The following is a 25,140-nucleotide window of genomic DNA, read 5'->3' as shown; positions in this document are numbered from 1 at the left end:
TGTTTTGACTATATAGTTAAAAATATTTTTTTTAAAATTTTCTTTTTCTGAATAAAAATATTATATCAACACTTTTATTTACAAAAAGAAATATTTGAAAATAACATTCCTAACTATTTAATCAAAGCACCTTAAAATATGTGCCGAAAAATTAAAAGGCAGATATTCAAAAACGGAGGGAGTAGTTCTTAGTTTGTTTTTTAAATCTATGAATAAATATATCATTTTTTTTTTCAAAATTTATTTTAGACAAAGACAGTGGGTTAATGTCTTTTTATTATCAAAGGAGTTTTTATCAATTAGAAAATATAATTTTTCGGTTGATAAAAGGAATATAATCTTGACAGCTAATCAAATATAATTAGTTTTTGAGAAACAAATGCAATGGGTATATGAAATTGTGTTATAAATAACTCAACTCAAATAATATATATTATAGGGATCTTTTTAAAAATACCCATCTGTAAAATTATTTTTTTTAAAATACTACCATCTTTTTCATTGTTTTTAAAAATACCTTTTCATAAATTTTTTTTTTCAAAAATACGGTTTGCAACTTTTGCAACCTTGGGCGGCGCAGCCGTAAAAGTTGCAAATGAGGTTGCAAAAGTTGCAAATAAAAATAGAAAGTTGCAACTGCAATTGCAACTAGTTCAACTGAAAACTGTAAGTTGCAACTTCTAGTTTTCAGTTGTCATTTTCGACCTCTGTTTCGATATATATATATATATATATATATATATATATATTTGCAACCTCAGTTGCAACTAAATGCAACTGAAAACTATATATAGTCGCAAATGAGGTTGCAAATGAAGTTGCAACTGCAGTTGCAAATGAAGTTGCAACTGCAGTTGCAACTTTTGCAACTGCAGTTGCAACTTCATTTGCAACCTCAGTTGCAACTAAATGCAACTGAAAACTGTAAGTAACAACAGATGTATGGTGTGCCCCTGGCGGGGCCATTAGATTGCAATAGAATCAACTGAATGCAACCATATGCAACTGAATACAACCATATGCAACCATATATGCAATTACAAATCAGGATTTCGGTTGCATATGAAGTTGCAAAAGAGGTTGCAACACGGCTGGTGCCGCCTGGAGTTGCAAATGAGGTTGCAAAAGTTGCAAACCGTATTTTTGAAAAAAAAATTTTATGAAAATGTATTTTTAAAAATAATTCTGGAAGGTAGTATTTTTGAAAATAATAAAAGAAAAGGTAGGTAGTTTTGTAGATTTCCCTATATTTATATTCATATATGTCCATCTTAATTAGATCATGTGTTTATTGACACTAACAATTATAAAATTATAAATTATCGTTGCTAGTATTCGTTTGATCATTATTCGTGATCATTACATCTTCTTCCTTTGATTTTGTACGAAAATATTCGTATGCACAACAATAATAATAAATAATATTATAAAATTTATTTTTTATATTATTTCTTTAATTATCATGATTAGTGGGACCTACTGTGAGGTGGACACCTCAAGTTCTTTCATTAAGAACACTGCTTTATAATTACCTGAAATTAGGTTTAACAAAGACATCATATATGTCTCCAAAATATGGTAATATATCTGAAACACAAAATCCTTGCATCTCATCTCATTTTCAAATTTGATAATCATCGTAACAAGATGATTTTTACTTCCCTCAAAATGATCATAAATTATAGTGATTTTCAAATATTTTAGAGACATTAAATGTAGTTTAGCATTTTTAGTCTTTTGAGTGTAGGGTTACTCAAAATTACTATCTCCTCTGATACCAATATAGTGTCTCTCCTCTAATACATTGTCGTGTATGCAAAATTCTATCTTTTTTATTTAGAGGCTACTCTATAACAAATATAGACCGATAATATTCTTTCGTATAAAGAAGATCCTTGTCTTCCCTTTCCAAACACAATAATCACAATTATTGTAATTATTTTTTTCAAACATTCAACACAATTTCGAAAAAATGATATAAAATAATAATTGAATAAAATTTTATGTAAGATATGATTCTTATGAGATAGTTTATATGATTGGAGGTAGAAATTTAACAAAATTAGTTGATATATTGACTCTTATTTTAGCCAATTTTTCTGGATAATTGCACTGTTAAGTTTAAGGAAATTGTGTATAAATTTAGCCGGCAAGAGCATCTCTTTGGTTGGTGATTATATGTAAAATACTAAGAGTTACATGAACACATAAGATAAATAATATGAATTACAAATGTAAGAAAAAGATCATACTAATCAGCACCTAATAAAGTACAAAACAACCTAAGCTTTATACACAAATAAAGTACAAACCAACCTAAGCTTTATAGACATTTCAGTACTGCAATTGGTAATTAACCTATGTTCCAAGACTTCTGCCACCTTCACAAACCTATACACCGCATTACTCTGTGTTAAAAGCGTATATCCACATGATTTCAAAACTGCGACGAAGATGCATGATAATGCACCATACAAAAAAGCTTCGGTCTGCATGGAAAGCTCATCGGGTAAATCATATGATAGAGTTGAGTGACCGGTGAATGATGACATGTCCTCACCAAATTCAGATATCTACTTTGCTGATGCATATTCCTTCTCAACTATACTGAACATAACCTTAAGTTTCTCTTGCATATTTGAGAAAATGTTCTTTGTGAACCTTTTCTTTTGTTTAGTGCCTTTCAACCATGCTATTCCAAGAAAAACTTGAACATTGCATCCCATGCCTCTCGCGTCATCTTCAATATGGTATTTTAGGTGAACCTGTAACATTAATAAGACATGAGATGACCATAATGCAAGACACTGACTATAGAAATACAACCTTTTTTTATCGTTTTCAAAAGCATTTGATCTATTAGTATATCATACATTGAAGTGATCGCTAAGTGGGATCCCATGGAACGTCATAACTTCTTCAATAGCCCAACCATCAATATCAGAAAGACGAGATTTTTGTTGTGTGCTTGTCACTTCTCCTCTGTACTGTGAAATTTGTTTTGATCTAAAATAGATCTGCCTCTCGTATATGTCTGCCTTTTCTGACTCCCACGGGCTTTGAGAATAATTAATACAACCAGCTGTTTCCATAGCCTTCTGCTCTAATTCATTTCCACCGAATAACTCCATAACAGAGTCAACCTGAAAGAGATAGTATTATTTGTACTTAACATTGGCTTAAATATCTAGAACATGCGAATGTCTTCAAAGCTATTTGTTTAAAAATATAAGCATATAAATGTCTAGTTCTCATTTGGGATTATAATAAAATTTTATTATTTAGTACTGCTACATACTATAGATGAATCCACAGTTAAGTAGTCATTTGGCATTACCTGCATCAGTTAACACCAATTAATGATTATGCTTTGCAATACTCTCCGTATATTAATTATACTTTTCAATATCTGTGAGGGCTACATTTAGCCTTGTAAATAACTGAAAGTTTATCAAATACCCAGGACATTGGGTTATACAGCCACTATACTGGTTATATTGAGGCAAAATTTGGAACACTTTCACAAAGACTAAACAGGAAACATCACACCCTATTTTTAGTGTATATAGTAGCATATAATGAGGACTTGTTCCAAATGATTTTTTGATGTTTTCACGGAGTCATATTACCTAGTGAGTAGACATCAATTATGTTTGCTGTACAATACAGAAAGAGGCATTCTTATTATGAGTGAACAGGGACATGCGCAACTTAAGATGCTTTATCTGCCAAAAAGTGACTTGCGTCCAGAATTGTTATTTATCCCATGCGCATAAAAAAAAGTTGATTGTAGCTACAGTTTAGCTATTTGTCTAGTTTATACGAGTAGGCCAATGTTCTTTGCCTGTTGACTATGAATATAAGGTCTAGCCACATACAACTGACAGTCCCTCTATTACTACCTTTATTTTAGTTCTTGATTATCAGCATATTTAAGTCAATTAGGATTCTGCATATTTAGGTCAAATATATAGGATACAAGAAATAGCAATAGTACTCCCATGTAATTTACATCATCATCTGGTTTATATGTTTCTTATTGCGTTAGCAACAGATTCATCCAGGTCGTTGGTTCCAAATACCGGCCATACCAAATGGTGACCGTTGTTCTTCTCTAATATGACAGCGAACTAATAGAGGTATGACCGGTGTTCGTCTTTAATCTGATGTCGTAATAATAGAGGTTTTCACTTAGGCAATAGTACACATTCCCAGCACATGCATTAGTGCTCACAACTAGAACCACTTGTGATCTATAAACATAAATACACTATACATATTTGGAATAACTGCAGATATATAAAGGAGGGAAACACACTCACAGGAACGGAGAGAACAGAACTATAAATCACAGACATGCCAACATCCCCAAAGCCAAATAATGACCCATTATCCTCACTTTGGAGTCCTTTGGTATCTGATTCATCTTCAGATACATGCTGGCTTTTGCTAAAGGATTCGTCTTCAAGTATATGGAGTTCCTTACCTCCAGCTTCCTGTTCAGCTATCCGTACCTTCTGCTCAGGAGTCAAGGATTTTGCCTTCCATAGAGCCATGATTGTCCTATTATTACACATTATCCCTTAAAATAACATATATTCTATTGTATAATACTGAAATCATAATTGACAACCAACTGGAACATAATTGCAATCTATAAATGCCCTTGATAGTAAGGATAAGGGGTCAAAGTTCTGAATCAGCAGAAATAAAGATGCAGTCGCTATAAGGACATGTCACATGTGGCATGCCTTCTGTTCATCTAAGAGTACAAAATATAAAAATGGAAGCTCATTAAGTTTGTCTAGTGTACAGAAATACCTATGAGCCAAGTAAAAAAAAAAATTGTTGAAAAAAAGAAGTGAAATCAAGCAACTAATAAAATGCTCAGGCAAACACATCCAAACCCTTTGGTTCCTACATTTTTATTGCTTTCCACTTTATCACACCCATTTGGTTAGTCCTCTTATGCATACTTTTTAGCACATACTTAAGAATTTCAATAATCAAACTAACGAAATTTTATATGCAAGAATACATATCTCACTTCATATATTGCAAATATTGCAGAATATTATTTCCAATTATATTTATACTAAGGAAAATGTAAACTACGTGTACCCTATATTATTGTTGAGTCCAAGGGATTCCATATCATTAAACTTGAAAAAACAATAAGATAACACAGAAATGACTTAATAAAGGAAAATAAACTTTTGTCACCATAGCCTTTAAGTAACTAGACATACTTGACAACAATAGAGTGGGTTCAAGAAGCAGCCAAATATAGAGAACTATAAATATTAGGAAATTATTTAAATACTCCTCCTGTTCATACCCATGTATAGTCTAGCACATGGATTAAAATACTCCTCCTGGTTCATAGCCATGTATAGTCTAGCATCGTTGAATTTTCTCAATTAGTTTCAAATATGATATTTACTTTTATATACAGGAATTATAACAAAGCTCTCGTATGTTTAAGATATCATTAGTTATTCAGATACTTGGAGGCTGTGTGTGTGTGTGTGGGGGGGGGGGGGGGGGGATCAAAACTTATTTTATCTTATGTTGTGGAATAGTAAATAAGTTTACAATTTGGAAATCCAGGAGTAAGATAAGCTTATTGGATAAAAATGTTCTTGAATACCTTGTAATAAGAAATCATTACCTGTGTGCAACATTGAAAGACACAAAAGACTGAAAATGGAACTTCAGCCTGCCTTCAGTATCATGAGTTTTTGCACCATGTTTTGCATCTAGACCCCTACCAGGTCGTAAAGTCATAACAATAATTGGACTACCCATTGATGACAAAGTAGGAGGGTCTACTTGAATGCTTTCTATGTCTTCCCAGAGGAAAAAAAATCTTGTCTTCCGTCCAAAAAGATCAGAATGAAATCCAATTATTCTTGCTGACAAAAATAGACGACCCTGAGTAGAAAAATTACAATTGTGTGAGCCTGAAGATTGAAGATTCTCTGCATAACAAAATAAAAACTACAAAATGTGAATCATTTATTTGATATACTTAACAGATGCATAAATCTCAAGTATTTACATCGTTTAGTACACTACACACTCAATGTGTCAATCGACGCGTCAACCATCATTTTTTGACAGTTGCTATCAAAAAGCAACTGTTTTACGGTACCTGCAGAGGCAATTTACGTTTCAATTGACATGTGAAGTCATTGATTAGAAATTCTTCTGGTGGTAGTTTGAATAATTTCTGAAATGCTGAATTTGTTTGAGGAGACCGCAATTTTATCTGTCAATACACGTAAGAAATTAATGAGAGACGTTAGACAGAGAAAATAATAGAATACGTAATATTTGTAGTAAATAGGAAGTAGTTATGTACCTTCTTTCCGACCTCTTTCTCCATCTTACTTAAATATTCTTTAACAACATTGCTACCCCTTGTATCATTCAAGAAAATTCTTAGATGCAATTTTGACTGACAAGCTTGAGCTAAATTTCCTTGAAGAGGAAACCACACATCCGATAGTTCTGATATGTTAGTTTTCACAAAATTGATTTCACCATGTCCCAGGGATGTAGCTTCATCAAACGGTCCATCAAAATCATAGACATTCACATCCATCACAGATGGAGGCTCATCCATGGCATCAAATTCAAATATTTCTACAAAATTATGGCCATGTCAAGATAAAGCATTTCCACTATTTTTTATGTTTATGAGCCTATTCAATTAAGCAACGAAGCGAGTGTTATATAATGAATATACTAAATCATATAACTAACCATTCCACTGCGGATCAGATGTCTGAAATTTAATTGAACTGGATCTAGTTCTGCCGTTACAGCTGAACACCACATAAGGATCAGACAGCCCACTTGGATCAACAGCTGCCATATTGTTTCCTTCTAGCAAGGCAACAGTTAGCAACCACCCGTCTCCTTGTGCTTTAACCCCATGATCGCTGCCTATATAAATAAAAAAAATTAGATAAAACACTTCGGCGAATGTGGGCTAAAAAATTATTTATGTTTCTCATCCCATGAATGCATTTGAATCACTGCACCCATTTGAATCACTGCACCATATTATTTAAGAACCCCTCACGACACTAATAATTCTTCTTTATCCCATAGTTCTACAACCCTACCATAGTCCCATTGTGATATAAAGAAGAAACTTGAGAGAGAAGTAGACAAAGTTCGGAGTCTGTCGACCCAAGAGATTCCAGTTAAGACTATCATCCATTTTCGTTTAGGGGGACAGGTTGGGGGAGACCATGTACACTTTCATGCATCACAATACATAATACAAAATTCTTAGTTTATCAAAACATAAAAAGGTGCATGAGTATTCCACAGAAGGATGAATGTTGACTCGCCCCTGGATACTGAATAGATAGCACAGGCAAAAAGAAACAGTCAACCCTCCACAGTTGAGTTGCAGCGTGTAATTCTAAAAGATGTAGAGAATACAATCAGGTGCAAGCTTAAGTTGCATGACACCAAAAGGCAGGTGTGAAAGAGGAAAGTAGGGGTTGAGTGCATAATGGAATAAGCCTATGGAATGAGCATCATGATTCAATGCCAATTATTTGATACTTTAAGTAGCTCATTCTGTTCTTAATGGGAAAAGAAAATGAAAACAATGCAGTTAGAATCGAGAATGGAAAAAAAACATCAAAATTGCATTGCATGTAGAACAAACTTTGTCTATTGTCTGCACCAGGTAAAAAGAGACTAAAAGATCAATGATATTATTGTAAAGTTTATATCTTACACACTATTTTTGCACTAGTTAGTGAAGAAGATAGTATGCTGAAGTGACCTACCTTTCTGCCTCCTCGCCTGCATAAAACGTGATATAAGTGCCAGAAACCTTTCACCTTGGAGAACAAACACTCCAGAAACAATCAGTTCACCAATTGAATCTGGCAAGTCTAACCCAACAAACTCAAGCCCTTGTATTGTGCTAGGCGTGGCTAGGAACAGATGTACAAGGACGTACAATCCAATAACGATGGCGGATATACATGTTAAATTACCAAAATACTGAATTGCAAGTTTCCAGTCTGATTGGGGCTCCCCTTGTAGAGATGCCAAAGCTTGTTCCTTTTCAGAAGCATTGCCCTTTACATCAGCTGGGTTTACTCTCTCCGCTAATAATGTGGTAAACTGCTCAAAGCTGTCCCTTATACCTTGTTTTGCACCATTTTCTATCATACCTTTCATCATAGTACTCTGCAAAAAGTTTATCCGCCACGATACTACAAGTTGAGAAGACTGTTCTCCTGAAGGCAGGTCAGGACCTGGAGTGATGCAGTAAAGCACTTCTGTCTTAAAGCAGCCCCCATACGGAGCATCTGGAGTGCTTACACTTGCTAAGACTGCAAAACCCCTCCCATCTGCTTTTAAATATGTCTGCTCCTCAGTGGCTTTTAAAGCCTTAACTAATTTAGTAGCAGATTTTGTACAAGTAATTACTCTTTTCAGGGTCTCGCCACCATTCTCGAATTTCCAAGGTCCTATCTGCAATTCTGTAGTTTTCTGTACATCTGCCAAAGACTTGATGATGGTTGAATCTGGCGAAAAGAGTAAAGAGTTCATTTCGGACGAAGCAATAGCATAAAGTTGGTCTAGAACTACTCCACCAGGAAGATTGTTCGGCATTTCACTTCCTTGATCTCTGTTTTCCATGGTTTTCATCATTTCTTCATAAGAACCAGATGATGATGACTCTTCAGACTTTTCCCCATGAGACTCCTTGTTGGCAGTCTCAGGTACCTCTGGTAAATTTGTTGCTTTACTAGAGGTTCTAGACAGTGCATCAGAAATTTTGTTGCTGACATCAGAATTTTTGTTGAAAATATGAGCAATTTTTTCTGCAAATTTTTGCTTTTGTGGCTTCTCCTCCTTGGGAGGAGCGACTTCATCAAGTTTGACTGAAGAAGGCTGACTACATAAGGATCTTAGTCGTGAATAATCAGATTGAGTATCAAAATTTCCTGACGCATTGCTATCAAGAGATTGCATATCCATAACAGAATTGCTATGTGAGAAACAGACAGTAAGAAGTATTTCACCTAGTAAAATATATCAAAAAACCACAAGTAAACATAATTATAAGTCTACATCTGTGGGCAGACAAATATCAGTTATAAGAATTACCAGAGCAACTACATAATAAAATAAGAACAACTCCATGAGAAGCAACATAACTAATGAACTCCAAATAAGATTTTACTTTAAATAAGTATAAAAAACACATCAGAAGAGCTCCAGCAGAAAACACATATTTACTAGCATAGCAAGCATAATATAAAAGCGATAAGTAAAATCTGAAATTTTCAAATTACCCCAATAAGCCTATAAATAAAATATGCAATTTTCAAATTTTGCAACCACAACCTATATGTATCGTGTTCCACTAAGAACCATTAGAGCCCACAAATCAACTGCAAATTTTCAGGTACAAATTGCAAACCACCATCACATTGCTACATCGACCGTATGATAGTTTATAAGCTAAATTAATGTGTACTTAAACAAACATATTAAGTATCTAACTACAAGAAAAGACAGACCATCACCTATATATCAAATTAGAGTATAATCAAGACTTACCACATTCCTTAATCTTCGCCTTTTTATTCTTCGGTTTCAAGGTGTACCAAGTAGTGCCTAATGACTGACCTTCTGCATCAAAAACCTGCGAAACTGGGAATTCAACAAGTCCAACAAAATCATCTTTTCGAAACTTGTCTTCATCCAGTACATACACCTTAAGCACATCTTTTAAATCTTCCACCTTCAAGGAAAATTCTTCACACCACATAGGATTCAAAGTTTTCTTCACCACTTTACTTTTAAACTTTTGTTTCCCTATTTTAACTTTGACATATGGATCACTAAAGCCATTTTGATCCATTGCAGGTATATTTCTAGCTTCAATCACACGAACTAAAAGCTTCATAATTCACATGCAAAACACAAAATCATGAATAACCCAACAGACATATATACACATGATTATATACATAGGCTATGCATGTCAAGAAAAGACCAGGTCACATGAAAAGGTTGCAAGAGAATGATGATACACATGTACAAAGGTTACATATTCTAACACACAGTTAAAGACACAAAATGGGACAAAAGATGGAAAGGGTGTGAAAATCTAAGCTTTCTGGGATCTTGTGAAAATAGAAAAGGAAGAATCTAACAAAATACCCAGAAAAGAAAGCTCATGAAATTTCAAGAATTGCCACGAAAGCTTATGATCACCGAAGAATGAAATTTGAAATTCAAATTGATTAGTGACAAATTAAGGGAATAAATTCTTAATATTAAGGAGAGGCTTTGAAATTGAAAACAAGAACAATTTTTATTAGTTTTGTGGGCTGGTTTGTATTTGATTGGCTTGGCTGGCTCACTTTAGACTTTAGGAGTATGGATATATTGTATGCATTGCTGAAATTTTACAGTTGTTATTTTATTTAATTTAATAAGATATATAAAGATATTTTATTGTCATTTGTGTATGTATTTTAAGTATCAGAGATTCATCCATCAAAAAAAAATAAAAAATCAGAGATACAATTTTGAAAAGCAGCTATTTTGGTAAGTTCAGTTTTCGATTGAAAACGATAAAATTTACATATAATTTATTTAATATAAAATTAAATTAATCTTATATATATGTGTGAGAGTAAATGAGTTTTATAAAAAATTATTTAGGATAAAGATTTTCTTAATTGGATTATTCAAGAAATTATTTACTCCCTCTGTCCCATTTATTTTTATATGTTTCTTTTTCACTGCTCGACACGCACTTCAATACTCTTATAAAATATAGTTCTATAACTTATTTTTAAAATTTTCTTTTCTTGAATAAAAATATAACATTCAAACTTTTATACAGGTTAAAAAATTAAAAATAAGTTATAGAACTACACTTTACGGGAGCATTAAAATCCATGTCGCGTCCCCGTCCCCCAATGTATATAACTCAGGGGGACGGAGGGAGTATTATTTTATAAAATCTATCATTTTTTTTTAAATGAAGTGTTCTTTAAATTTGATCATAATAATGAAAACTTATATATTTGAAATATAGAAAAGTATCTACAAAATACATGCGTATAGTTATAGAAAAAATTGGTATGCTTTCAAATAAAAAGATAACCATGTAATGTTTCATTCCGTCAATAAAAATATTGTGCATTTGTATATCGGGGATCAAGCTGCTGCATTCAGAGGGAGCTAGGTTTCGGAGAACGAGGGGCGAAATTTTTTATGGACTCGTTTAGTAAAAGTATATAAATATTTTTAAATATTTTTGTGTGATTTTATTAATTTAAAACATATAAATTATAAAGACAAAAATAATCTGATTTTAAGGTCAAATTCATGAAATTTCGAAACAACAATGATTTTCACGCATTTTTTTAATAGATTTGAATTTTTGAAGGTGCGAAATTTAGAGAATCAATTAAATTTAGCCTTATATTACCAGTTTTTAACAGTGTTGTAAAAAACGAGAATCGAACTTAGTCGGTAAAGACACCGTCTAGCGATTAATCGGATAATCGGGGATTAATCGGAATCAATTTAATATTATTTTTTTAACTAGATAAATATAAATATATTTATATTTATATTTAGAATAGATATATAATCATATAAATTAAAAAATCTTTATCCACAAAATATCTATTTTCTAAATATATAGGTCAATTATAAGACAATAGGACAATGTGTCTAAAAAATATTTTTAAATTTTTAAATTTTTTTATCATGGATTTTAATTTTTTTTTTAAATTTACGGATTATTTATCAATTTTTACCGATTTTACCGTCTTTTGACCTATGAATCCCGCCCGTCTTTGACCGATTTTTCAGAAAAAAATGTTTTTTTCACCGATTAAGGCTTAAATCTTAATGGAGACCGTGCCCCGTGGATATAAACATTATATCCAGATTTGGAATGACCGAGGCAACTCCCGGCCACCCCTACCTCCGTCCCTGGGCTGCATTCCAGACAGGAGGTTACACGCCTTTGCAGCTCATTTCAGAAATAACTCATAGGAAGATCGATTAACTTGGTTTCGCACAAACAATCAGTAATCATTTCATAAGTTACTGTATCGGACTTGCAGGCTTTTTTCTCCATATATGTATGTAAACAACTTAAGGACCATGGAACGCAAGAGTAAAGGTAATTAGATCAACCGAATGGCGAAAAGACACATATCTCTAAACAACGAGATGGTCACTAAGTTTTTTTTTCCCCCTATTCATTAAACAAGTGCGGCGTATTGAAGCCAATAACAGGAAGCCTCAGGTTTCATTTTCAGCATTTCATCAAAGAAATACAGGTGCATCATCGATAGTATCGAAACCAACCTTGGATTTCTCAGACAGTTATTGTTTTAGTGGAGCAATAGGATTAAGTAACAAGGAATTTTGGTCAGGGTTTAGCATTAGCATGCAACATTCAAGTAATAAATTTATGAACAACTTTCATCAGTATCCTTACTCATATGTCATTGTCCGGATTTCGTTTGTTTTTATATTTCTGTTTTCAATTAAAATTGCAAAAATTTATCTCAGACTCAAGCTAGCGAGTATAATTACACAGAAAATTAAAAAAAAAAAATCTTTGTTTTTAAGAACAAGTTATATACTTGCTGCAATAGTTTGATTCTTACTCCTAAATCTCAGATATGTATCACATCTCCTTCTCTATATCCTTGATGCAGATTAAGAAGCTGCTCTACTTAAGTGCTGCGCAGCTTTTCAAGTTCACTCTCAAGGGCCTTTGTTTCCATCTCAGCCGTCTCAGCTTGCTTAATAGCCTCATTAGTTGCAGCCTCAACATCCTCAGTCTCTTTCAAGATATCTTCCAGCTTTGCAAGCGTATCTCTTTCACTTGCGGTGATGGCTTCCACTTTTGCCATGGCACTGGCTACTTTCGCAGTAGCAGCATCTTCAGCTTCCTTCGCTTTTTTTGTCAGAGAATCAAATTCCTCTTTTGGCAATCTGATCTTTCCGCTTTTCTCTGGTTCTGTTTCCTGACTAGCCTTCATTTTCTCATTAGCAAGCTTCTCTGCTTCTTTTGCTTCTTCAGCTTCCTTCAGTGCAATTTCCAGTTTTTCCTCGGTTTCCTTCTCAATGGCTCTGGATGTTTCAGCCTCTTTTTTCAATGCTTCTATGTTTTTATACATATCTTCGGCTTCTTTTCTTGCTTTCTCTGCTTCAGCTGTTACCTCTTGGAGTTTTGACTGGAGGCTTTCGTATTCCTCAAATGTTTTCTTCTGTTCAGCCACCGCAGCTTCAAGTTCCTTCTTTCTTTCGTCTAGTTTAGCTTGTAAAGTCTTTGTGAGTTCTTCGGCTTTTTGTTCTTTCTCCTTCAGGTCTGAAGTTTCCTTCTTAAGATTCTCTAGTTCAAGCTTTAGGGGTTCCACTTCTTTTCGTACTGAGCTTTCTTCTGCTTGAACTTCTTGCAGATGTTTCTTGGCTTCTTCCAGCTCTGAAGTTACAGTCTTCAACTCTTCTTGATCCGCAGCACGAACATCTTTAAGTTGTTCTTGAACTACTCTGATGGCTTCTGATGTTTCTTCCATCTTCTCTTCAAGGTTTCCACCCAGTTCTGGACCCTCGGCTTCTTTCTTTAAGATCTTGATTTTCTCCTCTTTGTCTGCCTTGGCTTCAGCAAGAGATCTGAACCGGGCTTCTCTCTCCTCCATAAGTTTCGAGTGCTCATCCTGGACCTTAGTGGTTGCAAGTTTTGCCTGCTTAAGAGTTTCATTCATGTTAGCAATTTCTTCAGAAAGCCCACCTGCCTTCTCTTTGTTAAGTTTGGCAGCTTGTTCTGCATCTTTAGCCTCTTGAAGCGCGGTTTCCTTCTTTTTTGAGGCCGCATCAAAATCCTGTTTAAGGGTTGTGAGTTCTTGTTTCACTGAAACTAGCTCAGCATTACAGGCCTTGTACCGTTCTCTTTCCTTGACCAGGTCCGGATTCATCTCCACGTCAACCTCTTGGTCATTGCTGGATTTTGATTCTTCAAGTTCTTTCACTCGCTTCTTGGCAGACTCTGTGGCCTGGATCAATGCTTGCTTTGTGTCACTAATAGTCTCCAGCTTGGATGTTAATTCTTGCAGTGTTTTATTCGCTGCTTCCAAATCGCGAAGTGCTTGGCCTTTTGTACTTTCTGCATTTTTCAGCTGTTCCTTGTACTTGTCCAGATCCTTAAGTAACAAATGAAGTTGTGATTCCTTCTCCATCCTTCCTCCCTTTCAAACAAGAAAAAAAACGGTTATTCTAGTATGTGCTCAGCGCTCAGAGACACATGCTAAGCACTAAATTATAAATTTAGCTTATTTTGATTGACTCCTACTTCTAACTAATGGTAGACCCGCCTGCATATACAAAAACTATACTAATAAAAATGAGCTAAATGTACAGAATTTAGTACTTAGCATATGTCCATGAGCATACGCCAGACAAAGCGTAAAACAAAATACCTCGTCAATTGATGATTTGTTTTTCTTTAGAAGCTGCCTGTTGCTTGGGGAATTAGCTTCCCCAAATAAACTAACTGCAGCCCTGACAGATGCAATCGGAGTTCCAGTTTCAATCTCCCTCGCAGGAGAAATCTCTCCGGGAGTACTACTATTCCCCCGAGAACCTGATCCCAACTTTGGCGAAGAATTCGTACCAGACCCCTGCTGAGTTTTTATGCTGCTAATACCATGCATTTTTCTTTATGTTTCCTTCCATAAACCTATGAGTTGAAGTACAGTAAAACCTCCATTAATTAATATATCATGCTAAATTAATATTTAAACCATAAATATTTGATCCTAAAGTGCATATTTAATCTCGTAATTAATAATCTCAATAATTAATAAAATTTAGCAATTCCGACGTTATTAGATTACAGAGGTTGTATTCTGTGACAAATTCAAGACATGCTCAAAAAAGAATATCGCAGATACCTGGAGAATGATGATGATGTTGCATGTAGAATATTATGTATATGGAGAAAAAAGAATGGTTTTGTCAGCATTGGTATGGATATTGTTTTGTTTTTGGGCAATTTGTTTCGGAAAAGATGAAGATGGAGAAAAAACAAGGGATTTCAAGGAGAGAGTTCCGGGAGATTAGTATTCACAATCATCCACTTGTATGTTTATAATTTCACTGTTTTTCAATTCCCGGGAAACCGTTCGCAGCTCAGACTCTTTTTCTACTTCGCATAGTCTATTTATACTAATCTTATTTCCGACAAGTATGGAATCATAGGCCGTTTGGATGAGTTTAAAATAAGTGTTTCTTGCTTAAAATAAAAAAGTGGAGTATAAAGTTAGAAGCAAGTTAAAACTTATAAGTGATTAAAGTGTTTGGAAAATAAGCAGAAACTTTGAAACAAAAACTAGCATTCCTAACTTGTTATAAGTGCTTCTTATTTTTTACACAAACAATACAAATAAGTGCTTCTAACTTATAAATCAGGAACCCAGCTTTTAAACCGGAAACAAACACTCTCATTCTTTTACAAACATTTTTGTGAGCTTATCTATATTATAATAATAGCGTTTTTTAGACGAGGCGGAGTGGAAAATATGGAATAACAAGTTATTCAATCACACTCATATCACCTGACAAAAAAAAAAAATCACACTCAAATCATATATTAATCCCACATATTATAAATATTTTTGTGAGTTTCGTGAAAGTGAATAGATAACCATTAACCACCATAAATATTTAATAAATTATTTTATTCAAAAATTATAAATACAAAAGTAATGTTGTCGCGTATATTTATTGGATTGGAATTTTAAAGAAATTTTTTTCATTCATGAAATTCGAGGGTATTCGATTGGGATTGTGTGAAATCCATTAAAATCTTGAGGTATTCAATTGGGATTTTAAATTATACTACAAAATCCGGTGGTATTCAATTAGGATTTTAAATTATGCTTTAAAATCTGATAGTATTCAATTGGGATTGTTTAAAATCCATTAAAATCTGATGGTATTCAAATACTGATGAATTTTTTTGGATTTCATGAAATGATTGATTTTGTGGCATTATTCAGTGTATTTTAAGTTTTTTGAAATCCCACCATAATTCATTGGATTTTGAAGCATTGTGCTTAAATCCTATCAACTCTGCAACATTTTATTAAGAATCCGCACGAAATCAAAATCACATGCAATCCACTAAAATCCATAAATTAAAAACAATCCATTGAAATCTCAATCAAATACACTCCTCTTAAAATTATAAAGAAAAATCATGAAAAAAGATTTTAAGATCAAAGTAAAGAGTCAAGTGTGATAATTGTCTGATCAATATGATAGAAAATCTATGGAGTTGCAAATAATATTCGAAAGATTTATGAGCTGATTGTATGTTTAAAATTTTGGGTTATCCGTAGTTACAAAAGATTTTATGTGAAATAAATTAAAGACTATATTATAATGAACCAGAATTAGATAATTTTGTGTGTATTTTTTGAAATGTGTGACATTTTTTCTTCTTCTTTTTTTGATAATATACATTCATTAAAATACCGAAACACTGTTACGACAAATACTTGAATTGATAATACAACCTGATTGGGAAATAAAAATAAAAATAAGCTAAATGTTATTTTCAGATTATTTAACAAACTGAATATAAATATTCTTGATAATAAAAATGATTACAAAGATTTTCCAAACAATCCAATTGACACGCCTGAAAATAATAACGTCACAATTGTCCTATGCACATAAAAAACAGATGATAATCCCGTACTCATACTCATGAGGAGGCTAGGGGTACAGATGTCGCCATATATTGAATAATCTTCCGTTGTGCAAGGTGAGTTCTCGCCATACTATTTTTTTTCTCAAATCTCATCATAATAATTTTACACCAACCCAATTTTTTTCAAAACTTTCCTCCTGCTTCTGCAATTTTTCATTTATTTTTATTCTTTCATTTCATTTACTCCCTCCGTCACAATACATGTCTCTTTTAAAAAATTTACGCATATTAAAGATGCATTAATTAGATAATATTTTCTCACTTGTAACGCTCATAAATGCATGAATGTAGACTATTATTCAACTCTCATTAATTGTTAATGCAACTTTCAAGTTGGGTAATTTTGGAATATTGCCAATATATTTGCATTGAAAACTAAAAGTGGACAGGTATTATGGGACAACTTTTTTTTCCAAAAAAGACTTGTATCGTGGGACGGAGAAGTAATTCCATTCTCCCCCACCAAATACAATAATCACGGAGGCTCGCACGACAAGCTATTAGCTCAGTGGTAGAGCATCTTATAATTTGATAGAGTTGGTTCTCCTATACAATAAATCACACATTCAAATTTTCTCATGCATTCATAATTGGTTCTAAATTCGGGTAAATTCTGGTCTATTTACTTGTATTACTGTATATAGTAAGTTGCACATCCAATTTTCCCCTTGGCATTGATAAATTGCAACGCACTTCTCATATATACTTATATATAATAAGCGTAAGAGAGATAATTTGGTCGCATGGTCGCATGGTCCAAAAGCTTATCATCCGTTGGATCGTATATTGAACAAATAAGTACCGTTAGATTAGAACAAAATTAACTTTTAGGCTAACTGATATGCATGTTTATAATTCCTTTTCTGAATCCAAAACAAATTCTGTGTTTCACATGTTTATGATTTTTTTAATCCAAGATAAATATTTCCTATCAGCTTTAATTGTAGAATCATATAAATTGCACCGTCACAAAATTATTTTTATCTAATATATTTTAAAATTAATAAGCCGGATATTTTAATTCAAAATAAATATTTCCTACCAGTTTTAATTGTAGAATCCTATAAATCGCATTGTCCCAAAATTATTTTTATCAAATATATTTTAAAATTAGTAAGCCAAATTTAAATCATATTATAATAATTCTTATATAAAATACATTTATAAATATAATCTAATGGAAGTTGATGTCACATATTCTTCTCAATATATATTAAAATTTGATAGAAAAAATATAATACTTTGGCATGATACATAAGAGAAAAGTTATGGCTTGATTACAATAGTTTACTTGAAGCCATTAATGAGTGTGACAGTGTATTTTATACCGCATCGTCGGATGATCCAACATGTGTAACCAGTTTTTTTTACAGAAACAAGTATATATATTTTTTTTACAATAGTTCTGACTTACAAACAAATCATAATTTCAAATTTTATTTAAATGAAAATTTTAATTTATTATTTATAAATTAAATTCTTTCACACCACTTACAATATATTTAAAAAGTTTATAAATAATTAAAAAGTTCCCGTGCCTTGCACGGGTTATAAGCTAGTAAGAATAAAATAAACAAACAAACATTGATTTAGGATTTAGACGAAGCATACATCCAACTGCTTTCCAGCACTGGAAACCCATCTGCAACCTGTTCCACCAAAACTTTTTACTACTGTACATGGCAAATGGTGAAAAGTCAGAGCACATGCCTAAAGGTAAGATTAATCCTCACAGAATCGGCCTTTGCACGTTTTGGTACAGAGTGGAGCCAGTCCCGTTGTGTATATCCTTTCATCACAAGCAACGAACCATGCTTCAGCGTAAATGAGTGCTGATATGAACATGCATTCTTCTTTCTTTGCATGGAAGAAGCTTCACCCTCGGTTTTTCTTGCTGCAAGATATGTTGTGTAAACTAATTAAAATGGGAAATATAGTAATTGCAACGAAAATACACAATAGTATAGTTTGCTAGCCACCTTCACATCAGCTACTTTACACACTAATCTTTACTCTAGTCACACATTAAATATCCCCTCCCCCCTCCAAACTATGTACTGAGACAGCAATATGCACCACAAATTTCATTATTCAATGATAAAGACACCATCTCAAAACAACAATCAGAGTGCAGCTGGCATCAGAGCCTCTCTATATTGGCTCTTAACTTAGAATCTGTAGAGAGGGAAAAAAGTTCTTCGAAGAGACTCCCGGTGCCTCTTTAAATCACTAAGAGCATCTTCTCTCTCCTCACTTATGAAGAGCTCTTATCCACTCTTCAACAACATTGAGATAATATCTTTTCTTTCTTTCTCCACTCCGTTTTTGTATTCTTATAAATGCAATTTGTTTTTAATAATAACATATTAAGGAGCAAATTTAAGGACCATTGTTGAGGATGAGCCCACATAAAATTACTAAGAGGAAATTTTGGTTTATATTATATTTCAGAGTACTACAGTCTCTTGAAGATGCTCCAAGTATATTATATTGCACTGCATATTAGTTGAATTTGCTTATATATAAGTACACCAGGATCAAGTTACATGCGACCGGATGAAAGGCAATTTAGAGTGATTTTAGTCAACAAGGTGAAGCAGGGACTACATGCTTTATCTATGTGTGTAATGGCAAATCTCAGAGAAAATAAAAGATTAAAGGAAAAAACACATTAAAATCAAAACTTGTGACATTATAGTAAGAAAAAACCTTTAGATGTCTTATCAGGTTTCTTCTTCAGTAAGAAATCACGTTCACAGCCAAATGAAACAGAGGCAATTTCAGGAGTTGGTCCATAGAGTTTCTCATCATCGGCATGCCAACCAACATAGTCATCACCAGCCTTGTACCTGTTTAAGAGCACAGTGTTAAAGTAACTCCCTGGCAGAGCTCTATGGACCTACAAGGGCAAGATGAAGGTCAGGATCATTTGAGTAAACAAACCAATAAATGAATATGTTTGAGATGTACAATGCAAGGAATCTTACTGCTTCCCGTATTTCCTGGAGTGGGGGGTAATCATCCCACGAATGTGCTTCTGGTTTATAACCACTGTATACCAATTCTGTTATCCCTGCACTCCCAACATAACATGTGTCTCGTGGCTGAAAAAGAAAATAAACTCATATATTATACACTATATGCAATGAACAAGTTCAATAGAGATGTATGGATCACTGGACACCAGGTTCACTACTGTAGCAATATTGTCACATTAGTCGGACAAATTAAACCAAAATTCAAGACTATTTTGAACATTCAATAATAACAATAATATTCTTTAGTTCTTGCATCGCATTCTGCAAGACTAAACTAGCTCATTCCACACAATTACATAGCAATTCTCATTATTTCTTTTACTCATGTCATTCGTTTCCCATTCCTCATAAACACGATCTCGAGATACATACAACCCCTCTCTATAATATCCTCCATCAACCCTTGTTCATCCTTCTTTCTCATTTCTCCACATTTTTCACCATTCCCTCCACTCCTTCCCATTCCACTGAACCATATTTGTGAGTGCAAGTAATTCGTATCTCCTAGACTTTGTGAATATTGCCTACTGTGAGGAAAAGTTAAAATAAAGTTCACTATAAGTCTAGAAGACTCATGAATTCGATCTGCAAACACATGCCCTAACTAAAAGCTCATTCTTTGCCAATTTTTTAATTTCAATACCATCAAGACAGACTATTTAGTCCACAACATGTTAAACCACACTTAATCATAACCCAATCACAATAACATCTCACCCTAACTGATATGTGGGTCCTCGTCTTGCATAGGGGAGGGAAACAATTCTTGAAACCCCATATAAAAAAGGTTGAAACTTTTCTCAAAATGAATTTCTCAACATAACTCTTGATTAATTATATTATACCCCTCAACAAAGAGAAGAACAGAAACAAACATTGCCCAACAATACTGATGTATAGCTAGAGAGGGGGGGGGGGGGGGGGGAGAGAGAGAGAGAGAGAGAGAGAGAGAGAGGGAGGGAGGGAGGGGGAGAGAGAGAGAGGGGGGGGGAGAGAGAGGAGAGAGAGAGAGAGACCTGCAGAACAGAACGGCCAAAGACCCGAATGGTGGGACGGGTCCAGGGAATTTGATTGTTGAGAAACTTGAGATAACGAGAAGAATCTTGAAAGGAAAAGAGCTTGGGTATATATAACACTTGGCTTTCATTTCCCAGATTCACTAAGACCTCCCCTTTTCTTTTATGAGCCTCTTCTTCTTTTTCATCATCTTCTTGTTGTGTTGTTTTCAACTTCTTTCTGCTCACAAATGCCTCCATCACCGACTCCTTTTTCTTATGTTTATTCACTTCTTATTCATACTGATTTTACTGCCTGTTCATTTCCTATACAAAACTTTAAATTTGTTGCAAATGTAACATTTTATTAATTTTTTCAATTTCAATATTAAGTGTAGCATAATAGATGATTCTTAAGAATTTAAGAATATAATTTCAAAATCTCTATTATCTGTTACCATTGTCCATTAAAAAAAAAAAATAAGTAGAGTAAATAAGTTGTATGCTTTAGTTGTGTGTATTCTTCTGTCATAATTCATAAGCATGGGAATGTTATTGATGTAACAAATTATCACAGGTTGCAAGTTTGCATTACATATATTACATTCTAACTCCTACCTCGGCAAGTCAAAAGTAGAACACTCTAACATTTCCTTGATTCATTAGCATTGATATCCCTCTAAATCTATGCTCGAACATGAAGATTTTTACACTTGATCTTCAGCTCGATCTCTCCAGACTCGACTCCAGAGAGCCTCAGCCAAACATCCTGCACAACCTCGCCATCTTTAAAATTTATGCAGCTTTCAGCTGCTAGACAATTGTCACCGTCTGGGATGACCTTTCTCAGAGTCTCCCCTTCGGTAGAAACCCCTAGTATCTGCCTCAGTCGAGCAGCACTCACAAATGGTTGGAGGCTAACATGAGCATGCCCCATCTTGTCATCAGCCTTGAAACGATCTTTGTCATATACTTCCTGTAGAAGCTCAGCTTTGTCAGGTTTAACAGAATGGGAAATCTTGTCTCCATTAAGCTAACAAACTTCAAGTTTGTATCAATTCTTTGCTTATTACTGAATCATTGAACATGTAAGAACTACTGGACTGACTTGAATTAACATTTAGAAGGGAAAAAAAAAGTGTTTACAGCTATGGCAGGTCTTTTGTAGTTATTTCGACAACCTGCCTGTATGGCATTGTTATTTAGTTCTAGACTGCTCGGTTTGAGCTTGTTCATCACACTCCGTTCCTCCAGGGCATGTCCTGCTTATTTGCATCTCTTTTCTTCTTAATATAGGTATTTGCTTGGCCAAAAAAAGTATGCATTCAGGACAAATAACCATGACACTTCAAATTATGAGAAACCCAAACCAGTCTCGGACACATGATATGACTTAATGTATACTGCAGACTGCGGTAAAGATTCACCTCTATATTTATATATATACCTCAATGCACATAAATGGTGAGAGAAAACATTGCATTTGACGAATTTAAGCAAAAACACCAAGTGAATGTCTCTCCTTACAGTAGCCTCAGGCATAATATACTCTTCTTGGTAAAGGAACAGAATCCATTACATCGAGAATTAATGTCATGGAGAGATACATGATTAAATAAATCACAACAGAATAACTGTTTCTCAACCTGGAACTGACTCGAACAATTATTTAACTTTTTGCTCTAAGGTTAACATTAGTGAAGATGTCAATTATGCGAAAATCTGAGCTTACCAAGTTTAGAACTCCAGCAGGTTCTGTGAGCTTAAGCGTCAGTTCCTCATTCCACACAGGATTTAGACAGCTGTTGATGACCTTGGTTTTTACTGTCTGGCAGGAAGGAAAAGAAGTTATTTGTATGCCTTGAGGAAAATTAACAATTTACACAATCATATACTAACATTGTATTTTCTCCGGTGTAAAGATAGACAGTATTGTCCAATGATCAGAAGATAACAAATGATTAAAATGACACAAAGATTGACACCCAAGTCAAATATTCCAAGCATGGAAGATTTGCAATATATTCTTTCTATTATAGTCCGTGTCAAGATTCATGAAATAAACAAAGTAGAGAACAATCACTTCTCTTGATTGCACATGAGGAAGAAGAGTCCATCTACAACCTAATACACATATTTGTACAGCTCAATGTTTGTTATTTATGACACTTCCTTGAGTGATCATCCAGTTCCACAAAAGGGACTGGTAGACTTGAATGAAGGTGATCAATTTGACTCTGCGAACTTATAGTACGGGTTCACTGAGGAAAGGAATCAACGCAACTGTGCAATAAATGGTTAATTAGTGAGATCTTTTTAGATCAGGGATAAGAAAATATTATCCAAGAACCCTCTGATTTCTAAGGATGCATTTTCGCAGAGGCAAGGAAATTCACCCTCTTTCCAAATAAGGTCCAAAAGGCCAAACTACTGAATAGCATCCACCATTTTATTTTCATTAAATAAATTGTAAGCAAGCATTTTAATTATATACATCGCAATAACAAATCGAGACATTGGTATAAAAGAAGTTTAAACTTTGATTTATGTACAACTGAAATTATATTAGGAGATGTGGGATGATTCCATATTACATATGTCGGAACAAAAGAAAAGCATGCCACAAAGGTATACACCGCATGTGTATAACCCGACATAAGCTATTAAACATAGTCCTCTATAGGTCCTCTCTAAGATATATCAGTGAAATGTATTGTCCAAATCTCTACCGAAAGCAGTAGTAATGAGCAGCAACGATACCTGATTTCCCAGCTTAAGAACAACATAAGGATCACTGGATTTAAAGTCACGAATCACCAATCTTTTTCCTCGCACAACCACCACTTTCAACAATTGTCCCGAAAGTTCCTCCATAATCTACTATCCACAAGCACCAAATGCACACAAATTTACCTGAAGTAGCAACTACAAAATTAACAAAGATTCACCTTCAACATCCTATTGTGACTTCTATCCATTAATTCAATTACACAAATCAAGAAACTAATAACCCCATAAGCAAAGTTAAGATCTTAAAATAATGCACAAAATTGAAAACACTAAAAATCAAGAAACATGATCTACTAAACAAGAAACAAAAATCAGCAAGTGTGTAAAATTGGAAGCTTTTAGGACAAGAAGACTGACCAAGAAGATTAATGTGTTTTGAGATCAAGACAACCTGATTTCAGCTATATTTTGTGTCTGTGATTAACTTGAGTTGCTAATTGTTTCATTTATAAGTTTCTAGTCTGTAATGAGAGTTAAGAATAGTACATAAAGTGAAACGGTGAGCGGTAAGAGCAAGAGGGCAATTGGAAGAGAAGAAACGTTGAAGAAGGGGCAGATGACTGACAGGTGGCGGTAGTGAAACGCTGATAGTTGACCGGACCAGACTGGTCAGTACGCGACTACGCGTGGCTAGATAATGGCTTGCTCCCAGAATTATTCTTACGCCGCATTAGTGCGCACGCGACATTATTCTGGTATGTATTGTCGGTCTTTTGTTTTTTCAGGGAATTTATCAAAAATATCTTCTTTTTTTTAATATTTTTGTGATTTTACTATATTTTTTAAAAAATGGTAAAAATACTAATTTTTTAGAAAATATTTACAAAAATATGGTCTGCAACTAGGTACAACTTCAGTTAATTGACCTCGCAGGAGTTGCAAATATGATTGCAACGGGTTGCCTACGGTATTTTTGCAAATATTTTCAAAATTTGGTTTTTTTGCAAAATATTTAAAAAAGATATAGTATTTTCACAAAAATAATTTTAAACTTAGATATTTATGGGAAAACCCCTTGTCTTTAATCATTTGTTATGGTCGGGATTTTTATATAATTACATTAAAAATATTATTTTTTTAAACTGATGAAATAAAATAATACTTTTTCATTTTGAGAATGATAAATCTGATTTACTCATATTTGATGTTTATTATTTCTTAACGAAAATATACGATGTGTATGATGATCGGTAGTCTCTTCATCTCATTCATTTTTATATAATTTCTTTCTTTTTACCTTCCACTCAAATATATAACATTCTAAAAACATTAAAAATTTACAGTATGAAATAAAAATTTAACTATATCTACTATTTTTTTCCTCTACATCTACTTTATACGTTAAAATTCCTTAAAATGTGCAATCGGAACATGGATATCTTTATCATTTGTTTGTGTTATCAGAACAAGGTTCCTCCGATTCATACATGTCACTTGAATAATTAATAACATGAATCAATGCATAAACCCTAAACACTCATGCCGGCTGCTGTCTATGATTCAAAGATCGTCC

At 33.7% G+C, this 25,140-nt stretch overlaps 4 protein-coding genes across 6 annotated transcripts; all 4 read right to left on the bottom strand.

The window, feature by feature from the left end:
- Nucleotides 1-2,291: 2,291 nt before the first annotated feature.
- On the bottom strand, nucleotides 2,292-10,362 carry LOC108200440 (C2 and GRAM domain-containing protein At1g03370). Its single transcript, XM_017368594.2, has 9 exons — nucleotides 9,607-10,362; nucleotides 7,815-9,065; nucleotides 6,769-6,951; nucleotides 6,365-6,648; nucleotides 6,155-6,271; nucleotides 5,672-5,934; nucleotides 4,323-4,563; nucleotides 2,874-3,143; nucleotides 2,292-2,765 (listed from the first exon to the last, which is right to left on the bottom strand). Exons 1-9 carry the CDS (start codon nucleotides 9,953-9,955, stop codon nucleotides 2,574-2,576), a joined length of 3,150 nt encoding a protein of 1,049 aa, XP_017224083.1. The 5' UTR covers nucleotides 9,956-10,362; the 3' UTR covers nucleotides 2,292-2,573.
- Nucleotides 10,363-12,615: 2,253 nt separating this feature from the next.
- Nucleotides 12,616-14,741, bottom strand: LOC108221281 (WEB family protein At1g12150). Its single transcript, XM_017395171.2, has 2 exons — nucleotides 14,508-14,741; nucleotides 12,616-14,276 (listed from the first exon to the last, which is right to left on the bottom strand). Exons 1-2 carry the CDS (start codon nucleotides 14,739-14,741, stop codon nucleotides 12,762-12,764), a joined length of 1,749 nt encoding a protein of 582 aa, XP_017250660.1. The 3' UTR covers nucleotides 12,616-12,761.
- Nucleotides 14,742-18,369: 3,628 nt separating this feature from the next.
- LOC108205084 (DNA oxidative demethylase ALKBH2) lies at nucleotides 18,370-21,178 on the bottom strand. Its single transcript, XM_017374868.2, has 4 exons — nucleotides 20,859-21,178; nucleotides 19,792-19,908; nucleotides 19,514-19,703; nucleotides 18,370-18,698 (listed from the first exon to the last, which is right to left on the bottom strand). Exons 1-4 carry the CDS (start codon nucleotides 21,096-21,098, stop codon nucleotides 18,502-18,504), a joined length of 744 nt encoding a protein of 247 aa, XP_017230357.1. The 5' UTR covers nucleotides 21,099-21,178; the 3' UTR covers nucleotides 18,370-18,501.
- A 190-nt stretch (nucleotides 21,179-21,368) lies between these two features.
- LOC108205085 (protein C2-DOMAIN ABA-RELATED 11) lies at nucleotides 21,369-24,131 on the bottom strand. Of its 3 annotated transcripts, none has more exons than XM_017374869.2 (4): nucleotides 23,985-24,131; nucleotides 23,598-23,750; nucleotides 22,570-22,665; nucleotides 21,369-21,813 (listed from the first exon to the last, which is right to left on the bottom strand). In XM_017374869.2, exons 2-4 carry the CDS (start codon nucleotides 23,709-23,711, stop codon nucleotides 21,523-21,525), a joined length of 501 nt encoding a protein of 166 aa, XP_017230358.1. In that variant the 5' UTR covers nucleotides 23,712-23,750; nucleotides 23,985-24,131; the 3' UTR covers nucleotides 21,369-21,522. The 3 variants fall into 3 exon arrangements, with proteins under 3 accessions (XP_017230358.1, XP_017230359.1, XP_063936602.1); XM_017374870.2 differs by having other exon boundaries at nucleotides 23,598-23,762; nucleotides 23,985-24,125; XM_064080532.1 differs by lacking the exon at nucleotides 23,985-24,131 and having other exon boundaries at nucleotides 23,598-23,862.
- Between the last annotated feature and the right edge of the window lie 1,009 nt (nucleotides 24,132-25,140).

This window comes from Daucus carota, chromosome 1 (assembly GCF_001625215.2).
Source record: "Daucus carota subsp. sativus chromosome 1, DH1 v3.0, whole genome shotgun sequence".
Lineage (NCBI taxonomy): Eukaryota > Viridiplantae > Streptophyta > Magnoliopsida > Apiales > Apiaceae > Daucus > Daucus carota.
This window is presented reverse-complemented; position numbering and strand designations above follow the sequence as displayed.